We start from the raw sequence: 20,649 nt of genomic DNA, 5'->3' as shown, positions 1-20,649 counted from the left end.
ATAAGATCTAAAGTCTTGGAAAATTTTAAGTATCCAATGCGGTATAAACGATAGGTTCTATATGTAAAGTGGATCTCCAGAGTGCATTTATCTTGTATAACTGAAACTTCATAGCCTTTGACCAATATCTCCCCAGATCCCCTCCCCCACCGCCCCACCCCCTAGCAGCCAACATTCTACTCTCTGCTTCTATGAGTTTAACTATTTCATATACAAGTGAGAACATACAGTATTTGACTTTCTGTGTCTGGCTTATTTTGCTTAGCATAAAGTCCTCCAGATCGATCTGTGTTGTCGGAAATGGTGAGATCTCCTTCTTTTTTAAGGCTGAATAATATTCCATTTTCTTTATCCATTCATCCATTGACAGACATTTAAATTGTTTCTATATCTTGGCTATTGTGAATGCTGCTGTGGATATGGGATCCAGATCTCTCTTCAAGGTCCTAATTTCAATTTCTTTGGATATATACTTGAGTGGAACTATTTGATCATAGAGTAGTTCTATTTTTAATTTTTTGAGGCACTTCCATACTGTTTTCCACAGTGGCTGCACCAATTTACATTCCCACCAACAGTGTACAAGGGTTCCCTTTTCTCCACATCCTGGCCAACTCTTGTTATTTCTTTTTTTTTGCCTTTTTTTTTTTAGAGCCACACCCATGGCATGGAGGTTCCCAGGCTAGAGGTCTAATCAGAACTATAGCTGCTGGCCTTTGCCACAGCCACAGCAAAGCAGGATCCAAGCCAAGTCTGCAACCTACCACCACAGCTCACGGCAACGTCGGATCTTTAACCCACTGAGCAAGGCCAGGTATCGAACCTGCAACCTCACGGTTCCTAGTCAGATTCATTTCCACTGTGCCTCGATGGGAACTCCTATTTCTTGTCTTTTTTTTTTTTTGTTTCCCTGCCTTTTCTTGAGCCGCTCCCATGGCACATAGAGGTTCCCAGGCTAGGGGTCCAATTGGATCCGCAGCCGCCGGCCTACACCAGAGCCATAGCAGGATCCAAGCCTCGTCTGCAACCCACACCACAGCTCATGGCAATGCCAGATACTCAACCCACTGAGCAAGGCCAGGGACTGAACCCGCAACCCCATGGTTCCCAGTCGGATTTGCCAACCACTGAGCGACGACAGGAACTCCTATTTCTTGTCTTTTTGCTGATAACCATTCTAACAGGTGTGGAGGTGACATCTCATTGTGGTTTTGATACGCATTTTCCTAATGATTAGCATCTTTACATGGGCCTCTTGGGTCACAGGGCTTTATTGTTAAGGGAAACCTCACTGCAGGGAAAAGTAGACATACAATGGGATAAATAACATGCTACAATAGAGAAATGTCCAAAAAAATCACAGCAATTCAGAAGCGGTGTCACTAACTCTGACTGGGGGAATCGAGACGGGGCTGATACCTGAGCTGGGACGTAAAAGATCATTATGTATTTGCCACATAGTTAAAGAATATTCATGGAGAAAGGAAGTGGTATTTTTAAGGACAAAGGTTTGTTTTGGTTGGATCAGCATCTGTGTTCAAGGAAGAAGTGGGAGATAAGCTTAGAAAACTCATGTCAACAAGAACAGACCAGAAAAAATGCCTGCCAGATATGCAAAAGATTTCGGTCTTTACACTATTAGGTGATGGGGAACTATTAAAAGCCTTTCGGTTGGGGATGACTTGGCCAGAATTTTATTTTAGAACAATTACTATGGTGGGAATATGGAGGAAGAACTAAAGGTGGGTTACTATTGGAGGCAGGGAGACCTGTTTTTAGACTGTCACAATAATTCATGTAGGAGAAGATGAGAGATGGAAATCAGGCAGTGGGGATGGGGAGCAGGAGGCATGTGGGAGGATACAGGCCGGGACATTAACCAAAACGGGAGGAAGAAGGGAGAGAGAGGAGTCAAAAGACTGTCATGATTTTGGCTTGCTGAGTGGGAGCTGATGATGCCCTGCTCTGAGATAGAAAACTCTAGAAGGGAAGCAGGCACTGGTGAGGGGGGAGGAGGATGTGCTTGCTTTTGAAGATGTTGAATTTGGGAAACTTTCAAGATATCCAACAGGCAGCTGAAAATATGTTTCTGTGTTATTATTTTTACTTACCTTATCCTTGATGAAAAAATGTGAGCTTTATGATGCCGAGCTTTATTCCTTATGGCCAACATCGAAAATTGCTGAAGGCATTACCCATACTCATACTTCTTCCTGCAAATGACTCTCCCCTGCAGCTTATGATGAAATGTAAGTTGTTAAGATGATGGGAGGGGATTGGGAAAGATGTAAAAATTCAGCTTGTGATTTAACCCACGATATGGCCATGGGATGCCCTGGATCATGAAGCCTCCTGTGCATGCTGACGGCATTGAAATAGGCTCATGCTTCCACACTTCCCATTCTGATGTTTTTACTTCTTGATGTCCATCAAATACGCTATGGTTTGTGAGCCAGATTGGACCCAGACTTTTTAAAATTGCTCTGAGTGCACTGGAGAAGCCCCAGATGATTAGTCACCTTTTGGAAACACAGTGTTACAGTTTTCAAATGGGAAGTCTGTGTGCTTTTTCTCATTGTGCTTGGTGATGGGGACATAGAGTGGGATCTGGGTGCCATTTGATAGAGAATGACCGGCTCTTCCTTCTATCTGCAGATGCACATTTTTATTCCTTGCTTCTTGTTTGGATTAAAGGCTGCAAGCAATCAAAAGCAATAAAATTGTTCAGTACATCTGATGCCACTAGCTCCCGGAGCCCAGCCTCTGAATGGGGGACTGGGATGTCTTATCTGCTTAGGAAGAAATGGAAGAGGAGGAGGCTGTCCTTTAGAATGCAGGGCTGCCTGCAGTACCGCTGAGTTAAGAAGAACCAAGGCTTCTGTTTCTCCCTCAGGCAGGAACAGAGACAAAGGGAGAGAAAGGCAAGAGAAAGAAAGAAAACTTCTGAAACACCCAGGCATGTCAGCAGGGGGCAGAGGGAATGGGAGAGAGTTGGACATCTCTTCAAGGAAAATAAAGAATTTCAAATGGAAAGTCACAGCACAGTCTCTTCTTGGCTTCTGGCAGCATGCATGCTGAATGGAAGTTTTTTTTTGCTGAACCAGAGGGCACAAGGCTTTGCATACACATCCACTGGAACTTTAGGATCCTGGAGTTTCCAGAAGCAAAAATGTAGACCTCTTTTCTATCTGCTGTCTTAGGAGAGTAGTGAAGACTTGGCACCTACATCCTTGGAATTTTCAGCACCTTGGAGAGCTCAGAAGCAAAGCCAGTGGCCACTTGTCTATCTGCTTCCTGAGGGAAATGTCCTCTAATTCATGGACCATTCTCATCTCCAGGGAAAAACAGCCTCTGTCCCCAGAAAAGGTGGGGTCAGATGGCATGAACTTCTGGTGACTTGATAAGGAGGCTGTTCTTCTTTGGACATACTCTGAGCACAAGTCCCAAGTTTTGGCACTTTTAAAAAAAGTATAGAAGGAGTTATCTTTTGTATGGTATAGCTGACATTGCTTCTGCACATGCCTATGAAGAGGGAGCTGAAAACCCTCATTTTAAAGATATGCATGAGAAGACTACAAGAAGACTCGGAGAAATGATGTGAGAAGACAAAGTTCACACAGCTAGGATGTGGCCAAGAGCTCAGATGTCTTTGCTCTTCTTTCTGCTCTATGTTAATTTAAAACTATTTTACTAGCCATTTACAGTGTGTAAGATATCAAGGACACAGAGGTGGTTCCTGCTGGTATACTACTGGAATCTAGGCAATAGTGAGCACTAAGTAGAGATGAAAGATCATGGGATGTGAAGTCCAGCTAACATGCGCTCACCCCCTGGAACCAGCTTCGCAACCTCTTGATTCTGTCGTCCTAAGGAATCACTTCAACTCTCTGAACCTTAGTTTCTGAATATGCAAAAGAGGGATTATAATCCTTGCTACAAAGGAGTGCTTTAAAGTTTTGAAAGGGTTCTTTACAAAGATAGGTTAGTTTAATGAACTTTAATACATTTTAATAAGCACTCTTGGAAAAGAAGGTAACTGCCCCCCCCCCCCAACTCTGTTTTTCTAGCAGAAGACTACAAGGTCTTCCGAGAGAAACATATTTGGTTTTAACCTCAGACGGATAGCCAATTTGACTAGTGAGGGCTTCTCCCTCCCACAAGACCAGAACTGTCTGTTAATTAAGTTTGCTTGGCTATCTAGTCATCTGGCTTCAGCCAGTAGAAACTTGGGGGAGAGAAAAAGAAGTGAACCATTCCAGAGAGCCACATCACTGGCAGAGGCAAATGTCCCAAGTCCCAAGTATAAATCCCATCCTAATTAGGAAATAATTATGCCCCCAAGTGGGGCTACATGGATGTAAAGGCATCTCACAAATTGCCGATTAGTTTCATAGCAATGCCACTTCAGCTATTGGAAAATGTGTTGGAAACCGCCCATCTTTGGCTGCTCCAAAAAAGGAGAAAAGGCGAGGGATGAGGAGCGGCTCCAAGGGCAGGGAATGAGGCAGGAGAAAAGGGAAATGTTTGTTCTTTTTCTTGGAGCACGCACTATAATGTAAGAGCTTGGGACATGGAGTTAGAGTGGGGAAGAATTTTGATTTTATTTTGATTGTAAAGGAAAGGTGCTAAAGGCTTGACACCAAGTGAGGGATATGATCTAATTAACGTCTTTAAAAGGTTACCCTGGCTTCTGTCTGGAGAATGGAAACAGGAAGGCAAAAGGGGAAGTGGGTGGACAGGTTAGAAAGCAGTTGCATTTGTGTAAATGGGAGGTGATGGTCTAAGCAGAAGTGATGAGAAGCAGATGGATCCTGAATGTATTTTAAACATCAAGCAGAGATAGCTGGTGGATGGACTGAAGGTAAGGAGTGGAATGGGGGTGGAAGGAGAGTGAAGGATGACCAATAGGTAATTAGCCTGAGAAGTCTGATCAGTAGCTCTTTCCTCTCCTCTCCTCTCCTGTCCTCCCCTCCACTCCCCTGTCCTGTCCTCCCCTCCCCTCTCCTGCACTTTCCTTCTTTCTCTTTTCTTTCTTTCCTTTCCTTCCTTCCTTCCTTTCTTTCTTTTCTTTCTCCCTCTCTCTCCTGCTTTCTTTCTCTTTCTCTCTCTCTCCTTTTTTCTTTCTCTCTTTCTCTCTCTCTCCTTTTTTCTTTCTCTCTCTCTCTCCTTCTTTCTTTCTCTTTCTTTCCCTCTATTTCTTTCTTGCCACACCTGCAGCATATGGAAATTCCCAGGCTAGGGGTCTAATCTGAGCTGCAGCTGCAGACCTATGCCACTGCCACAGCAACAATGGATCCAAGCCACATCTGCAACCTATGCCACAGCTTGCAGGAAAGCCAGATCCTTAACCCACTGGATCGAACCCACATCTTCACAGAGACAAAGTCAGGTTCTCAACCCACTGAGCCACAACGGTAATGCCAACCAATATACCTTTTAAGGCATTTTGGGATTCGGATGTCTTTAAGATTTCTAGGTAGAGTTACAAAGTATAGATATGGATAAATAAATACATTAGTGAGTCTAGAATTTATAGGGGAGGTTGAACTCAAATATAAAAATCTTGGGGGTAAATGGTAGCACTGAGAGTCAAAGGTCTGGGGAAAATACAGTAGATAAGGTAGAGAGCGAAGTAAACGAAGAACAGATTTCAAGGCACTTACTTTATCTATATGCCCATCCAGTCATTTACTCACCCACCAGCCACCCACTCTTCCAACTAGCTTTTCTCCTACCTATCCAAAAATACCCACTTTGTGTTAGATGCTGGGCTGGGTGCTAGGATTCGAAGATGAAAAACCACATGGCCCTTGCCCTGGAAAAGCTCACATTCGAAGGAGAGATAGCACATGCTAACAAGTTTAGTAAAGCCTGCTAAATATTTTGATGGAGCTGGATCATGGAGAAGTCAACTGTTAACTCTTTGGCTGGGGGAGAGTTTGGAAAGACTAACAGGAGGCTTCCATGGGTGATACACTTGAAGGAGGATTAAGAGTTGTCCAGGAGACAAGGAGGAGACGAGCATCCCAGGAAGAAAGAATAGCATTGATGAAGGCGTGGGCCCAGGAGAGCACAAGGTGTTCTTGCAGAAGAGCAGGAAGACTGTAGGTGCAGATGCAGATACAGCATCAGGCATGATGGTGGTGGCTGGCAAGGGGTCTAGGGATTGCAAGGCTTTGTGTGCTGGGCTGTAGAATCCAGGCTTTTCCTGGGTCATTTTGTGAAGCTGGAGGTTTTCGGTAAAGGAGAGGTAGAGTGGACATGGTCAGATTTTGGTTTTAGAAATGTTATTTTATCTAGGGATGAGAGCTGTCAAATAAAAATCTTATCTAGATTTAGTGAGGGGAAACTTTACTCAGAAAAAGTATTTCAGAGAGTTCCCTGGTGGCCTAGCAGGTTAAGGATCTGTCATTGTCACTGCTATGGTGCAGCTTCAATCCCTGGCCTGGGAATTTTGCATGCCACGGCATGGCTAAAAAAGTAAGAAAGGGAGAAAGGAAGAAGGAAGGGAGGGAAAAATTACTTCAAGGAGGAGAAAAGGACTACTGCAGTGGGGGAGGAGGATTATTGGAGTAGAGAATGTACTTGGCTATAAGATCTGCAAGTATCTCAAGGGTTAGGTAAGAAAAGTGTTTCATTTATAGGAAGCAGTAAATACAACTAGAAAGAACATGGTTTGTGGACATGAGATGAACGGGAGCAGTGTGATTGGACAGGAGCAGATCCCAGAATCCGAGGCCAGCCTACTCCCAGGAGGAGGCTGTGTGGTGGCTCTGGCTGGTCAACAAGCATTTTGTTCTGAGTGACCAGTGGGAACAAGAAGGTCAGCTACTCATTTACAAGGCAAAGACTAGGAATTTGGAGGGTCTGTGTCTGGCCTTGGCATAGAGAAATGAAGAGGGCATCTGAGAGTCATATTGAAGTCATGTGGGGAAGGGTGGTTCTTTGCAGTCAGCCGTTGCCTAGGATACAAAAAGGAGAGGAGGTCTTTAACCATCACTTTTTTTTTTTCACAGGGCTTGGTGAAGTTCAACATGATCAGAGAGAAGGTTCCAAGTGTGGGAACCTTACAGGAAGATGCGATCCAGGTAAGGGACAGTGGCAAAGCTCGCCACTAAAATCCTGAAGCCAAGTCTTGGATTCTCCTCAATACCACCCTTCCCTCGCCACTCCTCCATTGCACAAAGTGGTAAATCCACTGATCTGCCTCTTTCTACAAATACTAAGCCCACCCTGAAACGTTAGTGACGCCCACACCCACAGCAGCAACAACAAAAAAGACCACGACTCCATTTCTCATTTTCATATCAATTGGCAGAAATTATCTTTATTAGAAAAATGAAATTTTCCTGTATTTACATTTTTACACCGTATGACTGGGCACTTTTGTTGCCTCGGGAGTTATGTACATATCAGTTTGCACACACATTTCAAACCCCATTCCTTAAAACAGTTGATAACACGTTGAACAAAAAGAAAAGACATACTACAAGAAGACAACCATAGTATATACTTCCTCTATCATAGAAAGGTGTTAAGCAAACGTGTAATTTTGTAGCTATGCTTGGAAATATTTAATACAGTTATTAGCACTTCCTCATGCAGTGGATTAAAACATGACAGGTATAAACTGTTGCGGTTGGTAAGTGAACATCTTATTCCCAAATGAAAACCACTGAGTAGAGAACACAGCTTGCTTTGGGCTCCACCATACAAGAGATCAAGCCAGTTCTGATGTGGGTTTTCGACTGTGTTTGAATGTAGCTGTGAACGGAAACCCTCTGCATACGAAGTTCAATCCCATCCACGTTGAGTTAAAAATGAACTCAGACATGGACCTCTAAAGCTGCTTCATGCAATTACTTTCTTGTTGGTAATGACCAGCTTGTGTGTTATGCGACGCGTCTTCGAACACAAGTGAAAAGATGAATAGTTTACCCTCTGTTTCTGTCTGAGAAGGCCATTGTTTACGATCTTTTAGGATCTGTTTCTTATTCAAAGCCACCAATGAACTCACCTGATTCTTTCTGAATATTCAGCTTGGAATATATATACTATATGTAAACATATGCACAAACATTCTATTGTGATAAATTGCATTGAATTATCTGGACTAAATAATTCAGAAAGTCTATGCTTTTAAATCTGTTTTAGCAAGGGAATGAACAAGATTAAGATTCATAGTTAAAAATAACTGATAAAGAAATCTTTGGGGACCCTCGGGCTTGGAACGCATCTGAGCCACATCGAGCCATGTAATTAGTTGCATCAAGTAGCTTTTCTGAATTTTCTATGAAAATGTTATTCTTGACCTTATCTCTTAATTGGAAAAAAAAATAGGTAATTGCCATCTTTTCCTAGGGAAAAATTTGAGAAACATGAGCCACTTTCATCTTCCCAAATCCATCGGGATTTTTCAAAGATGATCACCTGAATTTGACCCCCAATAGTCATCCGAATCTCTAATTTCTAACCTGGAACATTTACTTAGTGGTCATGGCCCCAGAGCTGCGTCTGCAAACCTAATAAACTAAAGACTTAAAAAAAAAAAAAGGTTTGAAACGTCAATACTGTTCATTTATTTGAACTAGCTTAACTGAGAAGAGAAATGATTCAGTAAGCCTTAGATGGCTAATGTAAAAACCTCAATCGAATTCAAAAGGCTATGATTGTTTTTCATGGAAAACCTGACGATGTTTTTATATTTCTGGACCTTCACTATTTGCTCAACTATCAATAGTCTTTGATTTGAGCCCTTTAAAAGCTTGAAACAGCAAAATGTCAGATCAATGAGAAGCATTTAAAATGCCAAAGACAAACTTATGTTTGCTGGAGAACAATTAACCTTATTAATTTAAAAGGCAGCTGTGGTATTGGCTACGTGTTATATTAATATCCTTTTGAAGGCTCATCTTATATCCTTCCCAAAGGTGTAAGAGAGAATTAACTGGAAGAGGTTATGACCCAGGGCTACTGCTAATGACGAATGTTCTCAGAATTGCAAAAATGAAAACTTACTGTTTTGTGAATGAGGTACATAAGAGGGATTCATGAGTGATCGTCTTAGTGTTGTCTTGTTTGCTTTCAAATGCCGCTGACACCCGATTGGAGGACATTAATCTGAGAAATGACTCCGTTTTCAACAATTTAGTTCTTGCTCCCCTGGAGTGTTGTGTGCTTTGAAATACAGCCCCAGTGAAGAGATGCCACTGGCCAAATTGTTCTTTTGAGTGTTCCAGTTTCTGCAAAGCTCAACATCCCTGGGAGAGTGTTTTCATGCACTTGTAGACCCCACAACAGGATCTCAACTACCTACTGAATAATGATAACCCTTCTGTCTTAAGACACTTTTTACTGCCAGCTTGAAAGATGGAAAGGGCTAGAGAATTTCTCAGGGACTAGGACAACAATAGCTTAAATGACCCTCCAGAAGGACTGATTCACAGAACCTCCCAGAAAAAAACATTCCTTCAAACCTCACTCAGTTTCCTCATCTATAAAATGGCTCCAATGTGCCCCACCTCACGGTAAGTAAAATGCCAGGAGAGAGGGGTGTGGCTTAGAACATGGTGTGTGTGGGGGTGCAGGTTTAAGAAAGGAATGCATTACTGCCTCAGGGGCATCACCTACATGATGCATTACGCAGGATGCATTTTGGGCTTCTCGAAAGCCTGGTGGAAATATTCCAATTTGACGCTCTTGAATGAGACAAACCAAACAAGCATTCAATAGTTATCTTGATGTCACTGACCAAGAAAGTATCTCTAAGACGATCTGAAAAAATAGAACAGACCAAGAAAGGGACGGAAAAAAAAAAAAAAAAAAGAAAAAAAAAACCCTTAATGGCTGACCCTCAGTCACACTGACCACCAAAGCTCTGGATTATTTATGCAAAAACTTGATTTCCTATCCCATCACACCTCTGAACCTCATTGTCTGCTTGGGAAAGACAACCAACAGAAGGGACAGTCACTTGCAAAGAGCATGCCCTTTCTGAAAATGGGCCACTAGGTTTAGGAGAGCTTTAATAGGGGCCACAAGGCAGTGTGTGTGTGTGTGTGTGTGTGTGTGTATGTGTGTGTGTGTGTGTGCGCGCGTGCACCCACGAGAGTGTGAGAGCATATTATTTGCATATGTTTAATGGAATTATCCCTGATGTCTACTAAGAAAAAGAACAGAGATTAGGAAGAGGATATTTAAGATTAGGCACATGCTAGGTAGAGAAAATAACTCCCCAGGAACCGAAAAAGTAAGTGCTGAGTGCAAGCGTACCGGGGAGAGACACAGAAAGCATTCAAGTCTCAGAAGGGACCATGAACAGAGGTGGGAATCCCGGGAGTTCTCAACACACCCCAAACCAGACAACGAGGGGTAGGGCACTAACAAATCTCCTCACTACAGGGGGTGCAGCTCAAGAGAGAGCCCCGGGGACCTCAACACAGCATAGCTCTTTTCCTGACATCTATTCTGACCTCCCTGGAGGAGATCAGGCACTTATAAGAATATGCCTAACATTACAGATTTATTAGCAAATTCTTGTGGCTGATGAGGCTGAAACCAACCTGAGCCTCAGTTTCCTTACCTGTAAAATGGGAGCAATCACACTTACATTCTAAGATTATTTTGATGGTTGCATTCTAGGACATGCCTAGAATACTGTCTATACTCAATGTAGATATATATTTATATTTCCAAATGCAGATACCAATTCGAGCCATGTCCTTGGGATATACAGAGAATCCAACGTGCCGGTGATGCACAGAATAGGATGGACAGAGGAAAAAATATAGGCTCCCTCTCCATGCTACCATCTTCCTGAAATACACCTTGATTCCTTTGGCCACTTCCTTGTCCCATTTTCTCCCTGGGCACCTGATGGGTTCTCTTTGCCAGCCACAACAGTAGGCACTTGGGATTCAACACGCATTCTCTCTACTCCTTCCCTGATACATTTATACCCTGAACGATCCAAAGTATTCTTCACAAGTCAAAACTCAAACCAACCAAACAAAAAAGACTTTCAGGAAGTTGTCTTTTTACATCACGGTCTGTTTTCTAATCCTTTGAGGACTGTTCCCCCAACCTTTCCTTGAAGCACATGTCATAAAGTAGAGCTGGAAGGAGGCATGATTTGGCAAGGGTTGGAGAAACGAGTGGAACTAGATCCAAGCCTGCCTGTGCAAAAACGGAGATGGGCAAAATTGTTCACCTGATCAGATGCTCCCGGGTTCCCTAAGTACTGTCTCTGAGGGTTGACATTGTCAAGGGCACCTCCGGGAGCAACAACTATATTCTCTAAAGTGACTTAGAAGCAAGTCTAGGGAAGGATTGTCTGTTTGTTTGCGGAACCAGATACAGTTTTATTCCCCGACAAAAATGTTGTCATTTCCAGTTTTTTCATTCAGTCTCTATTTGCATTTCCTGGGTCTTCGGTTATCATTTGTGTTAGGGAACTGGAGTTTTAGACCATACACTACTTAGGGGAAGAGTTTGTACTTTCTATTCCCTCTGTATCTCCCCAACTCCCGACTGACCCTAAAAGGAGAGTGGATATTGTCAGGTCCCATCAGCCAGTCAGTGTCCTTTTTTCATCCTTGACCGATGAGAAATATAACAACATGATCTCAGTGTTCGCTGCCAGCTTTCATCTTTGGTTTGAGGTCATTAACTCTTTCCAGAGAATAGGTCCCTGGAAAAAGGTGTCTCTTCTCCAGGACTCTGAGGCAGGGACTCTGGGTGGTTTAAAGGAAAACCATATTCAAAGAGGGATGCCTGGGTCTGTATAAGGCAAGAGGCAAAGACAGCCAGGTCTGTCCTGTGGGGTCTCTGGCTCTGATCCCAGGGGCACTCAGGAGAGCACTCTGGAGAGAAACCTAGGAGTGAGTTACCTGGAAAGGGGAACAAGCTAGGAACTGGACCAGGAAGTCTCAGGATCCAGACCCAGATCTGCTACTGTCAGCCTGACTGTCTTACGCAGATTACCACTGTTCCTTCGCAACTTCATTTTCTCTGGATTTTCCCATCTCCCTTCCCCTCCTCCTGAACCTTGGGGTAGTTCTCTAAGTTCTGCTCTTCTAACACCCTCCTGGGCAGGCACCTTTAGCTGACACTGTACTGAGTACTTCTGGGCACAGGCAGAGTGTGGGCTGAGGAGGAGGAGAAGGAACTTACACAAGACACGTGCCCTTTGATGGGTTTTCAGAGATTATACATATGTTGGTATCAGGACTATCTTCAAGAACAAAAGTGAGCTGAATACTTCCCACATCCCTAACCCCAGGTTTTTTCCCTTTTTAAAAGAAATGGCCAAGAACTCCAACACCCAAATCCCACTTGGGCTCTGTTATCCTTCCGAGAACTGATTTTTTTTTTTTTTTAAATAGCACCCGCTTGACATAAATATCATCCCATCAACAACCAGAATGGGTTTCCCGTGTGTTAATACCATTACCACCATTTAAATTTTAACATCAAGTTTACATTATATACAGTTCTATTTGGAGAATACGCTTACGTGTGAATTGTGGAAATCAGGCATGTATATTATCTACATGTGTACACGAGCATTTATATTCACAGGTTAAGTGCACATGATCATCTCCCATCAAGTGGCAAGCGGACCTCCTCCAATACAATTAGATGTGCACACGGAACCGGGTAAAGGGCTTGAATGGAAAAGGATAAGTGCAGAGTGGGAGAACCTGCCAAATAGAGATCCCACATAACCTCTCACTAAGCATTTGCAACCCTGTTACCAAAAGAAGATGGGATATACAGAAAGGTCTAATTTTGTCTCAAGTGAAAATAAATACTGTTTTTGGAAGAACAATCACCTTTATACAGAACCTTTAACGCCTATTAAGTACCAACCAATGAGTTTAGCTTTCACCTACTCAGTTTTGGTTTTTGTTGTTGGCTGTCATTTTTCTTTAAGTCCAATTACGTCTATTCTAGCCACGAGTGATACAAACAGGCTCTATTTCAGAAATAACTCATGTCCCCCTTTCAAGAATTCATACACAGCAGCTACGCACAAAGAAACAGTACAAGGGTGTGCATAAAGTTAACGAATATATTCAGCTCTTCTGAAAGATATTTAGGTTTCTCAAATTAGTATTTATTTAGGTCTTAACCCACAAGGGATTTGAGTGCAAGGTATTTATTTATATGACAACTGATTATTAAGGCTGCACTTTTTAGGTTTAAAGGAGATAAATTTTTAATCACCATTTAATTAACATCAACTTTTTTTTTTCCTTTTTCATTAGCAATTCCATTTGCAAAGAATTCAGGGCATTTGTCATTTCCTGAGAAGGATGCAGAATATTAAATACACATCAGTGGTAGACATATCAAAAAGAATAAACAATGCCTGACTGCATGGCTGCCGTGGATCTTTTGACTAATTAACTGCCTTGGCGAGAGTCCCATTTAAGTGAAACTATTTCATTTGTAAACAAGGTGTAATTTTCTTTTTTCTCCCCTGAAAATAATCGTGAATTGAGTTGACTGATTTTGCTGCAATGGGTGAATTTTAATGCTCTCATCAGAAAAAGCCAAGTATGAACACTTCTCAGGCCCCTTAGGAAAAGGGAAGAGAAAACTGGGTATAAACCATGAGATGCTGGCTCATGGTTCGGGGTTTTAAAAATGCAGTGAGATTTGCACAGGAGAGAAGGGTACTGAGTAGGGTGATTATAAGCCTGCACCTCTCATGGAAGCCTCACCGGTGGAAAAGCAAACCCACTGGTGACTCCTTTCTCAGGACTTTAAAGCCAGAGGTGGCCTAAGAATCTGCAGGCACGGAGATGATGAAAACAATTTTCTAGAACGCCAAAGGTTTCCCAGAGTAGAAATGGCATCCTAAAAGACTCTCCTCTTACACAGAATATTTTAAGTTGGTTGCATGTGTGTACTCTTACCTATCTGAGGACTAGCTGGGTCCTTCTCAAGTGGAGAGAACCATTTAGAGTTAATGGAAAATGATGATGGATGAAACTCAGGCACACGTTTGGGTTCAGGGATTCTGGGACCTTAGTGTCCACACATCTAAGGACTCGGAGCCGAGATATGTCCGAGGAACTTTCTGTAATGGATCCATAGTTCAGAGTTTCCTATTTAATTCTTGGCCTTTCCTATACTGTGGGTGTGACTGACTGTTGGATGCTGTATTGCTGCTACTCTTTCTCCAAAGAACTGAAATGACTTGGGTTACTGCTGAAGAGTTCGGCGTCAGTTAACTTTCACTTGGAAAGCGACCATGAGATTAATGGTCAATTGTCTTAGGTCTGGGATCATTACTAGTAAGGGTCAGTGAATCTGTGGAGGAAGGAACATGATGTGTTTATTATGTAGCCCCCAAATCTAGTTATTTATTTTTAAAACACTTTGGGTCTTAAAGGAAGTATATACTTTTCCCACTACATTACTGTTGGTTCTTCCCGAAGCCATAGTTTCAGTTTCTATACCCACAGGCCTATGGGGTTAATAGCAGAGCTGACACTGTCATTAGAAGAAGGCTTTTCGATCTATGGGATCATGCCAAGTGTACTTCTCTCTCTCCCTGGAGATCTTTGCCACCTTTGGCAGCTCTCTGATTTTGAGGACACTGGAGAAAGACAGCCAGCCTCTTTGGATGGGTGATACACCACTGCTCTCTGTATTCTGGGGAGACTTTTCAGTTCATTTCACGTTAAGACGCTCCAGTCCTTTGAGAAAATGGAGGTGATGCTGGGTGGGACGTGGGAAGTACAGGTCTAGAGCACAGTGGAAGGGCAAAGGCGGAAAGTTCTAAACAAGGCTACAGTCGTGGGTGTGCTGAAGATTAGAAATTGCGGCGGGGGTGGGGGAGGGGACTATTCTGGGTCCTTCAATGGAGATTTCTCCATTGTTGGGTTTTGAGGCAGCAAAGGTGCAACATCCAAGAAACACAAAGCAGCATTCAAGTACATCTTCAGCACCCTGTCAGCCCCTTCTGCCCCTCAACCTCAAAGACAAGAGATTTTGTCACCCATTGCCTCCCTACCACTGATCCTGAACTTTACGGCAGCCACTTTTCATCACTATAGGGATATTGTAGGTCAGATGCACTTTCCCAAAGATGGAGCCATTCAATGAATCTTCAGGTTCTAAGAGAATTATTCCTGACACCTGCCCACTCAGAGGAAACCACAACCTACAAAACAGAACACACCACGACAAAAAGAAACAGGATAACATTTCAACCTGCTGGTTCTGGTTCTGTCCCCTCCTCTAAGAACCCAGAGAAAAACGGAGGAAACCAGGAAATAGTCAGCTAGTTGACATTGGTGTAGGGCTTCTGTAACAGGACACTCAAACAGACCCAGGAACTCTGCAAAACTAGCGGCTACTTTCCTCAAACATTTCAGGGATATTCATGTATATAAAACACATTAATTACTAGATTAAAACTACTCTGTAAAATGTTTAATATTGTTTGTGGTTTTTCTCATAATTAGTTTTTAAACTTGTCTGATGAAGTGTCATAACACAATGACTATGTTTGATTTGGGGGGAGGGGTGGGCACACTGCATGTACCAGGCATCGTGCTGAGAGCTTCCCACGCAGAGACATTTCCCACCCTTCCCCCAACATTTAACATAATCAATGCCATTTCATATTATTTATGCATAGGTTTGAGTAGAGTAAGAATCGGATAATGGAGGTGGCCCGGAAATGACAAATGCCTTGAGGAATTTTTCATCTCTGCTGTTGCTAGTGAGGCTGTTTGCCTCCAACAGAGTGATCGTTTCAGAAGAGAGAAATCACTTGTCCCACTGAAGTTTATCCACACTTTGGAGAATGCTCAGGGCAGGTGCCTGAGTGTTTCTCATGTTTTGAAGGGGTTGGGGGAGGGGACAAGGGTCCAACTGAACTTCAGAACATTATGGAACATAACCCTAAAGCCATGCTGGCCTTCAGCAGACAGATGGTACTGCCCTTCTTACAGATCACAGTACACATACAACTGCTGGCGTGAGCCACCACATTCACAGCACTGGGAATGGCGACACACGCTGAATTAAATGCCACCGTGGCGATTCGGGGACTGGACGCATTATGGTTACTCTGGGAAGGGAAGGGTAACAGATACTATACAACCCTGAGTCATCACCAGGAGGGGGAAATGCAAACTTACGTACACAGGAGTCTTCGGGATAAACTACAACAGCCGCAGTGTCATAGACAGAAGATCCACACTTACGATATCGAGGACACAAATGTGTGAGTTTATGCAGCTCTGAACAAGACCATCGAAGCCAAGGGTGAGAGAGTGTCTGTGAAATACACAAATCGACATCCAAAGAGATTCTTGTAGCTCTCTGCCTGAGGGCCTTTCTGGCCTTTTACTCCAGATGTGTCTTGGAAATGGACTACAGTGAAGGTACCATAGTGAACACACGGATTTGCTATTCTTTGGGGGAGCCTGGAGTTCTGGGGTTGGGCCTGGGTGGTGATGGAAGGCATAACAATAAAGCTGAAACAGATATAAAGCCAAACTTCCTAATCTCTTGCACAGGTCAATCTCACTACAGTGCAGATGCATTCTTGGTTTATTTTGTCTGTGTCAGAGTTACATGCATACCATATTGCTTATTCTGTATTAGAGAAACCGTTAGGCGTTTCTGATGAGGAAATTACATGGCGGACTGGTCTTAATGGAATTTGGAATATAGGAAATCATAACATCACCATCGGCATCCAGTGCATCATTATTGCCAACATACCTAGGGGGCACGCCCGGGAGACCTGCCCTTTTATTTACTTATATTTGGTTAAGGACTCACCTATCTGGTATCTGCCGTGCTCAGCACACACCTCACAAGACTCCTTGAGTGGAAGACTATGGCATGGAGCCATGTGCAAAAGAACCAACAGAAAAATACCTTCCTAAATCCTCTTCCTCTTTGCAGGGCACTATTGGACCTCCAACATCTACCCTCCGGAACGTTGGCCATTACGTATGTTTCCCTACAGATAAAACATTAATGGAAGGTTTTAAACATCAGATTCAATACTAGGCATTTTCTTGTACACGCGTCTATTGCTGCAGGAATTTAAAACCCTGGGGGCAGAGTACATATGATTCTTATTTGCAGCATAAGGCATGACATGCTCCGAAATATACACATCGCCGTGGCCTCTACTGTCCCTGGAACAGTATGACGCCGTCGACCTCAAGGACGATCGGAGATAGTTGTCATTCACTGCCTGGGACGGCAGCGAGTGTTTATAAGGGTCCGAGGGGCACCTCCCAATAACTAAGCGCTGGTCATCCCCATGGGAGTGGAGGAAAGGGTTGTCGGAGGTGTGGTCCGGCAAGAGAGACTTGCTCCGTTTGCTGACCTCCAGACCCTGGGGGAGCAGGGAGCCTCTGTTCCCCGAGAGTTTGCTTGAGGGGACGCTAAAGAGACTCCCGTACAAGTTCCCCTCCAGAAGCCGTTCCCTGTCCTTGAGGCTTATGCTCCGGGAGGGCCTGCTAAGGTCTAGCTCCCTGGGTTTGTCGAGCATGTTGTCGTAGGAATGCTGACGGCTAATCCTCAGCTTGTTCTTTGGGAACTGGAGGGCGTTGTTCTGTGCCCAGTCCTGCTGGTAGACCGCCTCCTGGGTGGCTGGGTTACCTGTCTCCTGAAGCATCTGGTCTTCATCGATGTCGTAGAGGTTCCCCATCCGCAGGCAGGCGTCGCATTTGAAGGGGGACCGCATGGTGAAATGGCCCGAATAGGTCGGCAGGTTCGACAGGCTGCTCCTGCAGTGCGTGGAGTTGGGCCGGTAACGGTCGCTGCCCTCGCTGTGAGGGGAGCTCTTGTCTTTCAAGGTGAAGTGCTTGGAGTAGAGTTTATACTGGTCGTTGCTGGGGAGCCCGTCTTCGTTGTGCAGGGGGTTCCTGTTCATGGGCAGGGTGGAGTCCCCCTTGCGGAAGCTGTCACTGGCGTCCTGGTAGGCATCTGGGAAGTCCACGTTCTCGGGCAGGGCCATGTTTTCGACGAACTGCGGTGGGTCCAGGTGGAAACTGGGCTCCTTCTCACCATCTATGGTGTAGATCTTGTCCCTGGGGGAGCTCGCTTTGGTTTTCAGGTAGGAGCGCTCCACCTCGCTGCAGTCCTTGGGGTACTTGGAGGCCATCGACCTTTTGAAGTTGTCCTTGGCCTTGTGGTTCTTATTGTTGTCAGGCTCCCGGTGGCATGGGGCCCGGCTTGATGCTTCCGAAATGTCCGAGTGGGCCACCTCTTCCGGAAGGTACCTGGGACTCTTTAGGGAGTGGGTCCTGTTCTCCACCGTCCCCTCCTCCCTCTGGGAGACCGGGTTCTGGGTCAGGGAATCTTGGCGTAGAGATTCCATGGATTTCTTCCAGAGCTGCCGGGGCCTGGAGTTCCCTTTGGATTCTGTGCTCACGGCCACCTCCACCGTGTTCGGGTTGGACTCGTTGAGTGTCAGGGGGTGCTGTCCCTGGAACACGTAGTTGTTGAGGTTGTCCTTGTGCCTGTTGGCCACGAAGGTCTGGAGTTCATTCATGTTGTCCCCAAAAATGCTGTCTTTCCCCTGAAAGGACCTGTTGTCTGAATAGATCAAATTCCCCTTATCTGATACCATGTCCATGATGAGGGAGCCTCTTTGGATGAAGTCGGCACCTCTCTTGGGGGAGTCCATTCTTGAGGAGTTCATGTTGGACATGTTGGAGATGTTTTTGGCTGATCGAAGGAGTTTTAACATGTTGCTCTGGGATCCAGTCAGATTAAAGTCTGGAGACTTCTTCTTCTCCTCGATGTGCACTCCGTGGATGCAGCTGTAAATGCCCTGTGGGAGTAACATAAAGTGCCATCAGCAGCAGCAAGGATGGGAAACCACATTGCACCTGAACTGTACCTGCAAAGGTGAGACATGACCTTCTTGTAGGAGCCCTGGACAAATAGTGAAATCCGATCTGAATCCTGACGATGCTTCTTAAATGTATGAGGCCAGCGGCAAAAGCCTCAGGCTTATCTCGTCTCTCTGGCACTTTTGGATTATCTGACTTATTTGGATTATCAAGATTATCTGATGCTTTTGCAAATAGTCATACATGAAGTTTGAGGGAAAAAAAATATCAACTAATCCTCATACAACTAGAAGGGTCTCAATACCTCGAAACTTGCATGTAAGGCTTTGGTTGACCCTCTCAACACCCAGGTCACCAACTCATCCTTATTAATGTCTCCAGGGATCATCTTTGGACTTTGGGTACCAGAGAGTCAGCTACTGACAGACAAACTAAGTCAGCATAAAAGGACCACCTGATATTAATCTGGGGTGGAATTATTCCTACCCACACCCTGAAACTATCAGTCAAGGCATGAGACCCAGTATTTATCTGAAAAAAGAAAACCACTAAAAAAAAAACATAATATGCACTTCGATGTTCATTGCACTGTTATTTACAGAAGCCAAGACAGGGAAGCAACTAAAGTGCTCACAGAGGAACAGACAAGAAGGTGTGCAATGTACGTACACACACACACACACACACACACACACACACACACACACACACACTGGAATATTACTCAGTCCTAAAAAAGAATGAAATCTTGCCAATTGAGACAACATGGATGGACCTAGAGGGTATTATGCTAAGTGAGATAAGTCAGACAGAGAAAGACAAATACCATATGGTTTCACTTACAAGTGGAATCAAAGAAACAAAACACATGAATACATATAACAAAACAAAAACAGACTCATTAGATAAAGAGAACAAACTGGGGAGGGGGTTAGACAGATGCATGAAATAGGTGAAGGAGATTACAAGGTAAAAACTTCCAGTTATAAGATAAATAAATCATGGGGATACAATGTACCATGTAGGAAATATACTCAATAATATTCTAATAACTTTATATGGTGACAGACGGTAACTAGACTTATTGTGGTGACTACTTTATAATGGATAAAAATGTTTAATCACTATGTAGTACCCCTGGAATATAGTACTGTAAGTCAATTATACCTCAAAAGCAAATCTAGAACAATCTCTTCCCACCCCTTCCTCCCCCCAAAAAAGAGTTGAGACCCATGTGTGGTCAATCCGACATTTTTTGGAGGGATGGATATTCATGGTAGGACAGACGGACTTGACAAGGTTTGCACCCCTGGAGCTCTCTTTTGGCTTTTTCACTTACACACTCAATACATATGTTGTGTTTGTGGTTGTGTGAGTGTTTGTTCAGCATAGTCAAGTTACTAGCGGGACAGTCCTGATGGCACAGATGTGCTTCATTTAAATCCATCCAGGGAACTGAGTGGCCAAGGGTCTCCTGGGTAGCTCAAATACAAGAACCCCCATCCCTACATCTCTTGTTTCCTGCTCCACTGTCTTCCTTTCTTAAAAATAACTGTTTGCTTTTGCTGTTTAAGTACCTCAGGGGCAGAGCTCTTGGGAGGAGGCAAAAGCACGTCAGAGGCATGATGAGCTGTGCCGTCCCCTCCCCTCTCTGGCCCCCGGATTTGGGGAACAATCAGAACCAGGCTGCAGGACCTGAGCTGGTCTTCCTGAGATGAAGAGGGAGCCGCCAGAGAAGGGGTTGGTTACAGGGGTGTGGGAGCTGCTGCTGACTTTGGCATAAACTCGCGGGGAGTGTGTGTGAGCA

The 20,649-nt window shown here is 44.1% G+C and overlaps 1 protein-coding gene across 17 annotated transcripts in view; it reads right to left on the bottom strand.

Moving 5' to 3' along the window:
* GRIN2A (glutamate ionotropic receptor NMDA type subunit 2A) overlaps positions 1-20,649 on the bottom strand; it is a 596,378-nt gene that overhangs the window by 120,642 nt on the left and 455,087 nt on the right. For 2 of the 17 annotated variants that reach the window (XR_014840821.1, XR_014840813.1), the window contains 4 exons: positions 17,644-18,820; positions 16,909-16,993; positions 16,161-16,299; positions 13,159-15,175 (listed from right to left, as the gene is read on the bottom strand). Coding sequence is in view for 4 of the 17 variants with exons in the window: in XM_085017620.1 (XP_084873746.1) it covers positions 17,021-18,820 (1,800 nt within the window). In the remaining 13 variants the exon portion in view is untranslated. Of the gene's footprint in view, positions 1-7,299; positions 9,775-13,095; positions 18,821-20,649 lie in introns of those variants that run through there. The other 15 variants (XR_014840818.1, XR_014840817.1, XR_014840820.1 and 12 more) reach the window with 12 other exon arrangements.

The sequence above is a fragment of the Sus scrofa genome, chromosome 3 (assembly GCF_054392235.1).
Source record: "Sus scrofa isolate SSC_HxYL_T2T_F1_AM1 chromosome 3, Sscrofa_HxYL_maternal_Yorkshire_Landrace_v2.0, whole genome shotgun sequence".
NCBI lineage: Eukaryota > Metazoa > Chordata > Mammalia > Artiodactyla > Suidae > Sus > Sus scrofa.
This window is presented reverse-complemented; position numbering and strand designations above follow the sequence as displayed.